The sequence below is a fragment of the Mirounga angustirostris genome, unplaced genomic scaffold, assembly GCF_029215605.1.
Source record: "Mirounga angustirostris isolate CCGP_5_RB_7025 unplaced genomic scaffold, mMirAng1.0.hap1 SCAF_6, whole genome shotgun sequence".
Lineage (NCBI taxonomy): Eukaryota > Metazoa > Chordata > Mammalia > Carnivora > Phocidae > Mirounga > Mirounga angustirostris.
Window position 1 is genome coordinate 145,078,357 of NW_026991714.1, and position 12,322 is coordinate 145,090,678.

The 12,322-nt window shown below is 37.7% G+C and overlaps 1 protein-coding gene across 22 annotated transcripts in view; it reads right to left on the minus strand.

The window, feature by feature from the left end:
- The window catches only part of ATE1 (arginyltransferase 1), a 175,134-nt gene that overhangs the window by 87,625 nt on the left and 75,187 nt on the right, over positions 1 to 12,322 (minus strand). For 15 of the 22 annotated variants that reach the window (XM_064595351.1, XM_064595354.1, XM_064595353.1 and 12 more), the window contains 2 exons: positions 9,500 to 9,681; positions 4,984 to 5,083 (listed from right to left, as the gene is read on the minus strand). In XM_064595351.1, coding sequence (XP_064451421.1) covers positions 4,984 to 5,083; positions 9,500 to 9,681 — 282 coding nt within the window. Of the gene's footprint in view, positions 1 to 15; positions 610 to 4,549; positions 4,599 to 4,983; positions 5,084 to 9,499; positions 9,682 to 12,322 lie in introns of those variants that run through there. The other 7 variants (XR_010412601.1, XR_010412602.1, XR_010412600.1 and 4 more) reach the window with 3 other exon arrangements.

The window sequence follows — 12,322 nt, forward strand, 5'->3', positions numbered from 1 at the left end:
GAAAATATAATAAAATATCCTTTGATGAAATGAAAACATCTACAAATGGAACAAAATAATCACTTTATTCTGCCCACAAACATCTGAGCTCAGACTTTTTCTGCCCTAAATGGACAAGGCCAAAACCAACAGATACCCTGCAGCGCAACACAGGAATTATTCTGGAGAGGTTCACCTTTTTGCAGCACCAACCCCAACAGAGTTCAGTGCCACTTTCCTCCAAACAAAAGATAAAAGTGTCCACAATTCTGCAAATTTTCATAAAGTGAGGCAGTATTGGTATACACTAGCATAAGCCTCTGCTTTTCCCCAGCATCTGAACTGAAAAGTATGGCTAATAGCACAAGCAGGCCACTTAGAAATCTGGGTGCCATTTATTAGTACATAAACACAGAACTTCGACAGGTCTCAACAAAAGCACAGGTAATGTTTTTGTGCATGCTACCCACCTGGGTAGGTTCTATCCTACCAGTCAGTGCAAGAAGATTCTATACTCAAATTGAGATAAAAACACAATATATCTCAGAGCACCTGGCTGGCTGTTTGTAGAACATACAACTCTTGATCTCAGGGTCGTGAGTTCAAGCCCCACACTGGGCACAGAGCTTACTAAAAAAGAAAAAAAAAAGCAAAAACAAAACACCCCACAATATATCTCGTTTCTATATCATTCCCATTTTACAGTTGCAAAACCAAGACCAGCTGTAATTAAGCAACTTCTCCAAACTGTTACACACTCCTGTACCACTACCTCCCTTTGATATCAGAATATTTATCAATACTCCATGATATCCAGTCATATTCCCTTAGAACCACCTATGTGTCTTACTAAGTTCTAATCTATTTGCAAAGCAGAAGCTGTCCTAGTCACACTCAGTAAATACTTGTTAAACAAAAGGGAGTTTCTTGACCCACAGCACTAGTATTTCTTCTCATTAATCCAACAAATGTCTATTAAAAATTAAACATCTATTGTGTGGCAGGCACACTTTTAGGTACTTGGCATACATGATGAAGATAAACATCAGAAGTCTCACAAACGTATACACAGGAGACAGACTTGAATTTTGGGAAGAAACATAGAATGCTAAGGAAGCTGGGTATGGGTGGGTAGGTGAGTGGTCAAATCTAGTCTTGGTGTCCAGTATAGATTACTGGAGCAAGTCACCGCTAGGCTGAGAAATGATGGAGGAGGAGTTTGCAAGCATGGAGGATGGGTAGAGGGAGATTGAAAAACAAGAGATCAGTAAGGATAAAGGCCCTCGGGTGGGAAAACCCAGCTGAAAGACTCCGGTTAGTCAGCCTTCAATGTTCAGGACCCAGATAACAAAATGTAGATATGAGCTTCTTCAATAGAGTGATTCTTAATTTAATAAACAGAAATTAGCTAACTTAAAATGAGAAATAATCATCTTTCCAGTTATTACGCGCTCAGATGTGAAAAATTAATCTGGTGCAGTGGTTCTCAAGCTTGACTTCACATTAGAATCTCCTGAGCATTAAAAAAAAAAAAAATGACGTCCATGGTTTGACCCCCAGCCAATGAATCAAAATCTTGGAAGGTAGGGGCCCACGTACTGGTATTTTTAAAAAAGTTCCTCAGGTCATCCTGAAATACAGCCAGAATGGCTAACAGCAGCAACTCAAAAGGAGACGAGCACTAGCTGTCCTCCAGTCTCATCCTGAAATGACCACTCGTCTTCCCATTGGCCGACTTCCTGTCAACCAAATCTCAGTCTAAACGTTATGCCTCTGAAAGGCTCCCCCTGACCCCACTCGAAAGGAGCCACACCTAATAAGTATTTACCACATCACACAGTGCTCATTCCTATCTGTTTGTCTTCTTTATTAACTTGTTGTGGGTCCTTGAGACTAGGGATCTTGCCTGTATTGTTCATTGCTGCATTTCCAGCAGGAGCTCAGTAAGTGAATGAAGGAAAAAAAGATCAGATGGGCACTGGGGTATCTCTCATGCAAATGGAATTTAAAAATAATATCCTGAAGCTATAATTCTGACAAATTTCGGTTGGGTATGATTAAGCCAGACAGATTGAACAGTATGGAGAGCATTTTTTAATTCTTAACTAAAAACCAGATATGAGCCAGACTTCTATTTCCAAGCAGAGCTCGACTTAGGAAAGAGACTGAGTAACATACAACATTTAGTCTGGCCTGGAGTCAACAAAGGTGGATAAAAAGTCTTCATACAGGGCGCCTGGGTGGCTCAGTCATTAAGCGTCTGCCTTGGGCTCAGGTCATGATCCCAGGGTCCTGGGATCGAGCCCCGCATTGGGCCCCCCGCTCCGCGGGAAGCCTGTTCTCTCTCTCCCACTCCCCCTGCTTGTTTTCCCTCTCTCGCTGTGTCTCTCTCTGTCAAAAATAAATTAAAAATCTTAAAAAAAAAAAAAAAAGTCTTCATACAGAGGAAGGGGTGATGAAAATATGGTCAACATTTCCATGAACAACAACAACAACAAAAAATAAACAGGTTAAAATATGGAGCAATTAAGCTTAGGTATAAGGAAAAACTCACTGAGGGAAAAATCCTGTGACACTAGAGTGGCCATTACAGATGGGAAGTAAAAGTGAAACTTCTCCAAGTCCCTAAGATTGGCATAAAAATACTTCTGTTTAGAAGGGGTCATGCACAAGTACACAAAGGCAGATGAATATATAGGATGGCTAGACTTTTCTTTTGAGTGTTATTATTGTACTACAATATCCAGAGTATGTGAGTTTCCTACCCTGAATTTATTTAGATCTGGTACCACAAAAATGAGCTAGAAGGAGAGAACACTAGTAAAAACAGTACCAAGTAAGTATTTTTGGGAAAAGAGAAATATATTCATGCTTTTCTTTCCAAAGAGAATATATGTTTAGACCTATCAACTAAATTAACAATTCAGGCATAAAGGAAATATTTGAACGATTAAATTCACAAGTTACGTACAACGTACACTTAAATACGGGAATTAAATGCCAGCAGGAAGCCTTGCCAGAAGACCTGGGCTATGTCAGCATAAAACCAGCAAGGTATTGTGTATCACCCTTCTTTCAAAGCCAGTTTTGCTTCTAGGATCTACAGTTTCTAACAGTGGAAGCATCCCTTCCCCAGACATTCAGCACTTAACCTCAACGCTCTGGAGCCACTTTTGTTCATTCCCACATTTAGTTCATCACCATGTTTTGTGGATTATTCATTTGCATAGAGAAAAAAAAAAGAGGGAGGGGAAATTTATGGATTAAAAAGATTTACAAGACCCATCAACCAAATGTACAGACCTCGTGTGGGTTCTAAGTCAAACAAACTAAAAAATATTTTGAGACAATCAGAAAATATAAGCACTGACTAGAGGTACAGGAGGATATTTAGAAATACTGTTAATGCTTCTGAGGTGTGATGCTGAGACTGTGATTTTGTTTTCAAAATGCTGTTATCTTTTAGAAATACACATTAAAAAATGTGCAGATGAAATGATATTCTGGATTTGTTCCAAAATATTTCAAAAGATGATGGAGGTAGGAATAGGGATGAACAAACAGATGAAATACGAGGTACTGCAAATTGCTGAAGCTGGGTAATGGGTACAAAGGGGTTCGATTACACTTTTCAATTTGGTTTATGCTTTTAAAATACCCATAACTTTAAAAAAATGGTAACTTACACATATGAATATGTTTTTTGATTTCCACATGCCATGTTCTTGGCTCTGAAACCTCAATGACTCCCAACTGCTTAAATACCTCAGAATAGCTTTCAAGTCCTTCAGAGTCCTTTGGTTACCCTTTTTTATATGACTATGTCATGGGCAAGGTCACCTGCCAATCCTTACTTGTCTGCTCCTTCTCTCTGACCTATGCTTCCCCATCTGCCTACTCGATACCAGGCCACTTAACCAAACCATTCTCCTAATCTGTTTTCACGTAAAATACCCCCAATCCTCACCAAGATTACAAGTTTTAAGAGGAAGATTCATGTTTACATCTTTTTGCCTCTTCAGAGCAACACTTATTCTGGGTGGCTCAGTCATTAAGCGTCTCCCACTCTCCCTGCTTGTTTTCCCTCTCTCGCTGTGTCTCTCTCTGTCAAAAATAAATTAAAAATCTTTAACTTGGACTTAGAAGGGGTGACGAGTGAGTTAATGAAGGAAATCACTACTCCTTCATATTGCTCTACAGTTACCAGAGTTTTTACATACAGTAGGCTGCTAATCCTTAGAAAACATCAAAGAGTTTAATTAAAGACAGTCATAAAAGATAAAACTTTTTTTTAAAGGGGAATTCTGACATACAGTTAAATCTCACAATAATACGATGAATTATAAAGTCAGAGCAATAAAGGCTGTGGTTCTCACTACAGAAAGCTTCATTTCTGAGGCAGCAAAGTGATTTCCTTCATTAACTCACTCGTCACCCCTTCTAAGTCCAAGTCCTATACGCCCTGAGACAAAAATCATATTAAAGATTAATTTTTCTATGATGAAAATCTTACAAACATTTGCATTATTATTATTATTATTATTATTATTGAAAATACCTCACTGCTTACATTGAGCTCCAGTTTTTCTGGACTGTGACTGGGTCCAAAGGAAACAAAGCTAAAATGGAAGGGAAGGAGAAAAAAATGGAGGGTGGGGGAAGGGTTAGGATGCACCCAGGCAAGGTAGATTCCTAGTGGCTGTGCTGTTCTACCCCAAGTAAGCAGGCCCTACTGAATGTTCTGGAATAGCTGGGACTTCTATATATTTGGTTAATTTCTACAGATCATTCTGTACTAAGCATATATTAAGTGCCTATGTGTCCAGCACTGTTTTAGGCAATGAACAAGCCAGATTCCATGAAAAGTTTAAAACACATTTAAAAATAATTCATTATATACATTGTAAATATACAAGCGAGTTAAACTAATATGATTAGAAACCATAAAAGCATTAATGTTCATGAACTGCATCTAGAGCAGACACGCATGAAAATCAGCTTTACCTTATATTTCATCTTGGGACATGAATGAATGTAGAAACCCATATAATAATAGCTGAGTTGAGATGTTTTCTGATGAAGTTGCCTAGTAAAACCAATTTCTCTGCCAAAAGAAGAATAAAGATGAAGGTACAGTTAAATCTTGTTCCAATACTCAAAGTACATGTAATTTGATGTCAAATATCTGATAACATCTGAAAATATAATGTTAAGCTATTAAGAAACTCCAAGTGTTGAAAGCAAAACAATTTTAAAAATGCTTTAAGGGGCGCCTGGGTGGCTCAGTCGTTAAGCGTCTGCCTTCGGCTCAGGTCGTGATCCCAGGGACCTGGGATCGAGCCTCACATCGGGCTCCCTGCTCCGTGGGAAGCCTGCTTCTCCCTCTCTCACTCCCCCCTACTTGTATTCCCTCTCTCGCTGTCTCTCTCTCTCTCTCTAATAAATAAATAAAAATCTTAAAAAAAAAAACCCAAAACTTTAAGATAGCTTGTACTAAAAAGACCTAAACAACTCTGAATTATTTTGAGCAAATGCATCTAAGTTCACATTTTACACTTTATTGAGCATACTAGTTGATCTAAAATTCAAACAGCATAAAAATAAAGAGATCTATTTAATACATTACTCATTGTCCCCTGGAGTTCTCAAAAGACTGGGTTTATCAAGTGAAAAACAGCACAGCAAGTTTTATAAAACTCAAAAACCAACACATTTCAGGAAGAATGACTATTATTATGACCATTTACATGCAAACATTTGCAACTATATATGATGTATAACTCCTTCCTACATCTAGATGTTACTCTAATATTTATTCTCCCTAAAACTAAAGAGTGGAAGAAAACTATGCTATCTCACCACTTTTTCTCTATTTGTTGGCATAGGCGAGGTTTAACTGAACAAAGACACTGTCAGCAATGCCCAGGCTTGAAGTGGTTTTAATTTGCATCCAGATAAATCTGGGCACAGAACTTCATCCTACTTGCCCAAATGAATGATTGCTTGTATTTGAGAGTTTTAAGGAAACTTCAGTACATTTCTAAAGTAGGAGAAAAGTTGTTTGTTTCGTTTTTATGTTTGTTTCTTGAAGGCCTGCTTTCTTTTTTTCTTTCCTTCTTTCTTTCCAATGAGTGCTTGAATTCAAGGAGAAATTTTTTAAGTGAATAGTCTATGCGTTTTCCAAGTTCAAATTTAAGTCACGGAAGGGTTGTGATCCTACAAATTCATCTTCTAAATCCAAGCAGACTGAACATTATTAGCCTATAATAGAATAAATCCCACTATTCCTAGAACTAATCCACTTTCGAGGTTCAAAGTGAGGAAGAAAGCACTGATACACCAACGCGGGACCACCCACCTCTGACGACGGCACTCCTTCCCTTGGTCCTGCATTGCCCCTCGCTCCCCCAGTTATTCAGGCCCAAACCTGGAGCCATCCTTAACTGTTCTTCTCCTCTCACTCCCATGTCCAATCCATCAACAGGTCCAGCTGGCCCCATCTCCAAAATATACCCTGAATCTGACCACTTCTCACTACCTCCACCTCAGCTATTCTGGTCCAAGCCAGCATAATGGCTCCCCTGGATGACTGCAACAGCTTCCTGACTGGCTTTCCAGGTTCCACTCTTGCCCCTCTGTAAATCCCACAGAGTGGCCTAAGTCGTTTTTTACAATATTAATCAGATCAGGTAACCTCCCCAAACCCTTCGCCTTCAAATTGGGTTGATATCACACTTAGACAAAATCGAACCTCCCTCCCATGACCTATCAAGCGCAGCTCCATTGGCCCCTCCTGCATCTCTGCCCTCCCTGCCTAACTCCTGTCTACATCCTACCCCATATCCTAGCCCGCAGGACTTATCTTCTCCATTCTGACCACCTCAGTCGTTGTACCACCCATATTTTTACCCTTAGATTTTTATTTAAACAGTTGGGTCCTTTATTTTTTCTTGGCTCCTCAAATGTCACCTGTCCAGAGAGGTCTTTCCTGACTGCCCTGTACAAAAAGGACCTCATACCTACCACTGTGATTTTATTTTTGTCACAGCATAATGGAGTATTTAAAATTATGTTGGTGGGCGCCTGGGTGGCTCAGTTGGTTAAGCGACTGCCTTCGGCTCAGGTCATGATCCTGGAGTCCCGGGATCGAGTCCCGCATCGGGCTCCCTGCTCAGCAGGGAGTCTGCTTCTCCCTCTGACCCTCTTCCCTCTCATGCTCTCTGTCTCTCATTCTCTCTGTCTCAAATAAATAAATAAAATCTTTTAAAAAATAAATAAATAAATAAAATAAAATAAAATAATGTTGGTATTCTAATTTACTGTCTGCTTTGACAAAGCTGGAAACCCTTATTCATTTCTATGAATTGTGTCCGAGACACATAGATTCTTCTCAAATAAACATCTGTTAGACAAATTAATTCATTTCTAAAATTCATCTTGCTAACAAAACATAAATAAATGTCATGCTCATGATCCCCAATTCAAACATTTTTTTAAACCTACAGACTAGGTTATATAAAAATCTATATTGATTATAGATTAAAATATAAAAACTATATTCATTTACAATTTCTTAAGAAATTAAAGAAATTAAGCAGATTTCATTGAAATATACTATAATCAATAATAGAACCAGCAATTTATAGCCTGTTCTCCCCAATTTTGCTTGGAAATAATCAAATTTCCTGGCTGCCTTTCCTCTTCTAGAAAACTCAGCAAATCATATTCTCAAGTACACTAAAAGGAAATGACAAAACTGTAATGCAGAGGCAATCTCCCTGCTTTCAACTGGCAATAACTTTCATGCTCCCAGGCTCCTCTGCTTCTTCCTCAAAGCTCTCCAGCTCTAGAATTTCAAGAGATATACCAAAGCAATAAATAGAACTCTTATAATTTTGCTGGGGGGGTGCCTGAGTGGCTCATTCATTAAGCGTCTGCCTTCGGCTCAGGTCATAGTCCCAGGGTCCTGGGATCGAGTCCCACGTCAGGCTCCCTGCTCAGCGGGGAGGCTGCTTCTCCCTCTCCCACTCCCCTTGCTTGTGTTCCCTCTCTCACTGTGTCTCTCTCTGTCAAATAAATAAATAAATAAAATCTTTAAAAAATAATAATAATAATTTTGCTGGGAATTGATTATTTACTACCTCAAATGCAGCAGGATTTCAATATTCCTTAGTTTATTGAGATATGAAATGTCATATACAGGTTGGAATTCACTATGTGGGAATAAATATTCTTGATATTTATCTGAGAAGTCTAAACAAATCTATAGCTACATACTGTAAAGTGATAGATACAAAAACAAAACAAGAAGGAAAACAACAATAATTTCAAAGTGTTGGCTGATTTTGGTCCAAAGAAAAAGTAGTTTTCTGAAATAAATATACACTTCTAAAGTTACAAAATGTAAATGCTTTAAATTATCAGTTCCAATATCACTGGCGTCATTATGTGTCATGAATATTCTTAGTTTATACACAAATGTAACTAAATACATAAGAAAAAATAAAAGATCATTACAGAGATCAGTTGTAAACACTGTATCATTGTGAATCTGCTATAACTTGGCATTAGTAGACATTAGGTTGAAAATACCAAGATGGAGAATTTTTCTTTACATTACAGACTACTGAAACACACAGAATCAATTATGGACCAGATTTTTTTACAAAAATCAAATGGAGATTAAAGAAAAATGCTAACTCTTCCACTTTTGTAATTCAGAAAAAAACACATACACAGCAAGTAAAATAAATAATCTCAAAGTGTATCTTCCCAAGATGTGAGAATGTGACCACTGGACACAGAGATTGGGAAAAGAGAAAACAAGGACACCATGAGAAAGAGAGAGTCCCAAGGTCCCAGACAAGCAACAGAAGAATAGTTTTCAATTCTCCTTCCCTTCTCGACCCCATATATACACAGACTAGAAGGCATAAAAATAGAACAAGTATTTTCATGGAGTAAGGCCCTAATCTTTCTCCCATCAGGACAATGCAAAGTATCTGTGCTGTGCTGCGTGTATTTGCAGCCATGGACATAAAAGGGAAATAATCTTTTGATGAGAGCCACAGAGTTAAGTAGACAGTTAGGGACTTCCCAGTCCTGTTCCATATACTTTCTCACATTACTTTATTTACATTAGATTCATTTAACCTTTAATTATGAAAAAACATACACAACAATGACAAAAATATGTAAATACTATAATATTTAAGGAACATTAAGTTGTTCCTGATAGAGCAGCTTAAATAAAGACATAAACAAAAAAAGCACCCCACAAACACAATGACTTGTCATATACTAGACGAGATGGATAACTTAAAAAGCTACGGAATTACCATCAGACATTGTCCTCAGTTCTAAAAGTGGTATTCTAAATACCAATATATACCAGACTACTATAGCAACAAAATTATGAACTATCAAGTAGGATTTCTGCTGTCATATGATGAACTCTAATCAAATGAGGAATTATCTGAAGTTCCATATAACTCATGAGAGCTGTCAAAAGTAATCTTACCGTAATGCAGAGTAGACACCCAAAGACAGGAATGAATAATCAGGATCGTAGTACAAATATACAGACGAGACACAAGATGGAAGGATGTCAATCACCCCCACAGCAATGATTCTTCCATCAAGCCAATACTGCTGGTGAAAGGAGCCATAACCACAATCTGGTCCATGAGGGGGATTCTCAGCCTGTGAGAAAGCAGACATACATATGAACAGTTTGTTTTCTTTATCTTTATATTAAAAATCTTAATAATTATCCCATTATACTTTTATTTTCCGTTATAACTCCTAAAATTCCCCATGTTGCCATCATCCTCTGCAGTCACAGCCTGTAAAACTTTTTACTTGTATAAACACTGACCGAACAAAAGAATGAGAAAAAGAAATAAACTTAAGATTTTTTTAACCTGTTTAAAAATTTAACAGTAGGAAATATAAATTTCACAGGATAAGTAAATATTAAACTATATTTTCTGTTCCACATAAAATTTGGGAAAGAAACGGTGTATGAGAGAAGATGGAGAACAGAAAAGGAGAGGCGGTGCATGAGAAGAGAACTGCCCCCATACTGCCAGCCAGGCCTGATCTGTGACGACCCTGCACTGAAAAGGCATATGATCCCATTATTTTTTCTAGGTAAGAGTTCTTGTGTAATTACAAAAGGGCTATAACACTTCCTCTTTCTGGCCAAAAGAAAATAAAGTTACTTCCTTACCATTATCTTTATGTAACTATAATCCACAAAAGAAATGAAGAGATTTCAGAATATTACCATTTATCTGTAAATAGTTGAGTGACATTTTTCATTTTAAAATTCAGTATGACTTTATATTTTTAAAGATTTATTTATTTATTTTTAGAGAGAAAGAAAGAGCACACGGGGGGAGCAGGGGAGGAGAGCTGAGGGAGAGGGAGAGAATCTCAAGCAGACTCCCTGCTGACCATGGAGCCTGACAGGGGGCTCAATCTCACAACCCTGAGACATCGTGACCTGAGCCAAAACCATGAGTAGGACGCTCAACCCAAATGAGCCACCCAGATGCCCCTAAAATTCAATATGATTTTAAATATAAACTGTTGCTAAATGAAAATCATAAAACAAAAATTATGACACATCATAAAAAATGCTTTGCTCTAGGGATGTTAGAGATTAACAATTTAAGTGAACAAATACAACAGCACATGTATATCATTTTCATACAGCTAAAATCACAGGTAATATGTATGAATACAAGTATGAGAATGAAGAAAAATGAAATAAGTTGGTCTACCAATATTAAAACCAGGAAAAAAAAAATTACAAGATAGGAAATCTACAGATCAGTATATCTCCTAACACAGATGCAAAAATGCTCACCAACGTATCAGTAAATCAAATCCAACAATGTATAAAAAGAATTAGATCTGTATGTGACAAAGTGAGATTTATTCCAGGTACAGAAGGCTGGTTCAACATTAGAAAAATAATTTTTTAAAAAAAGCAATTAATGTAATCCATCATGAAAACAGGCTAAAGGAAAAATCCTATGATATATCAACTGACACAGAAAACACCTCTGACAAAATCCAACATCCTTTCATGACTAAAAACTCAACAAACGAGGAAGGGAAAGGAACTTCATCAACTTAATAAAGAACATATACAACAAATCTACAGCTGACATCATACTTAATGGTAAGAAAATGGATGCTTTCCCCAATAAAATCAGGAACAAGGCTATGATACCCTCTCTCATCACTCCTATTCAACATCATAATGGAAATCCTAGCTAGTGTAATAAAATAAGAAAAGGAAATAAAAGGTATAAAGATTGGGAAGGAAAAACAAAAACTGTCCTTATTCACAAATGACATGATTTATTATGTAGAAAATCCAAAGAATCAACAACAAAAAATGGAAATAATAAGCAATTATAGCAAGGTCACAGGACACTGCGTTAACATTCTAAAGTCATTTGCTTTACTATATACCAGCTATAACTGGAATTTGAAATTAACAACCCAATACCATTTGTAAAACCAAAAAAATTACATGGCTAAGTATAAATCTAACAAAATATGTACAGAATATATATGCAGAAAATTCTGACAGAAGGAATCAAAGAAGAGGTATTACATGTTCATGAGTCTTCATCGGAAGACTCAATATTGGCAAGATGTCCATTCTTCTTAGCTGGTTCACAGATTTAATGCAATCCCAATCCAAATCTCAGCCAACTACTTTGCGGATATCAACAAATTTATCTAACGTTTAAATATTTATTTATTTATTTATTTGACAGAGAGAGACAGCGAGAGCAGGAACACAAGCAGGGGGAGTGGGAGAGAGAGAAGCAGGCTTCCCGCCGAGCAGGGAGCCTGATGTGGGACTCGATCCCAGGACCCTGGGATCATGACCTAAGCTGAAGGCAGACGCTTAACGACTGAGCCACCCAGGCACCCTATCTAACATTTATATAAAAAGGCAAAAGACCTAGAATAGGCAACATAATACTGAAGAACCAAGTTGAAGGCCTGACACTACCTGATATCAAGACTTAGGATAAAGCTGGGGCACCCGAGTGGCACAGGTGGTTAACCGTCTGACTCTTGGTTTCTGCTCAGGTCATGATCTCGGGGCCATGAGAGCCCCGTCTGTGTTGGGTTCTGCGCTCAGTGCAGAGTCTGCTTGAGATTCTCTCTCCCTGCCCCTCCCACTTGTAAGTGCGCTCTCTCTCTCTCAAATAAATAAATCTTAAAAAAAAAAACTTACAATAAAGCAATGAAGCTACAATAATCAAAATAGGGTGATACTGGTGAAAGAACAGACAAGTAGAAGAGTGTAATA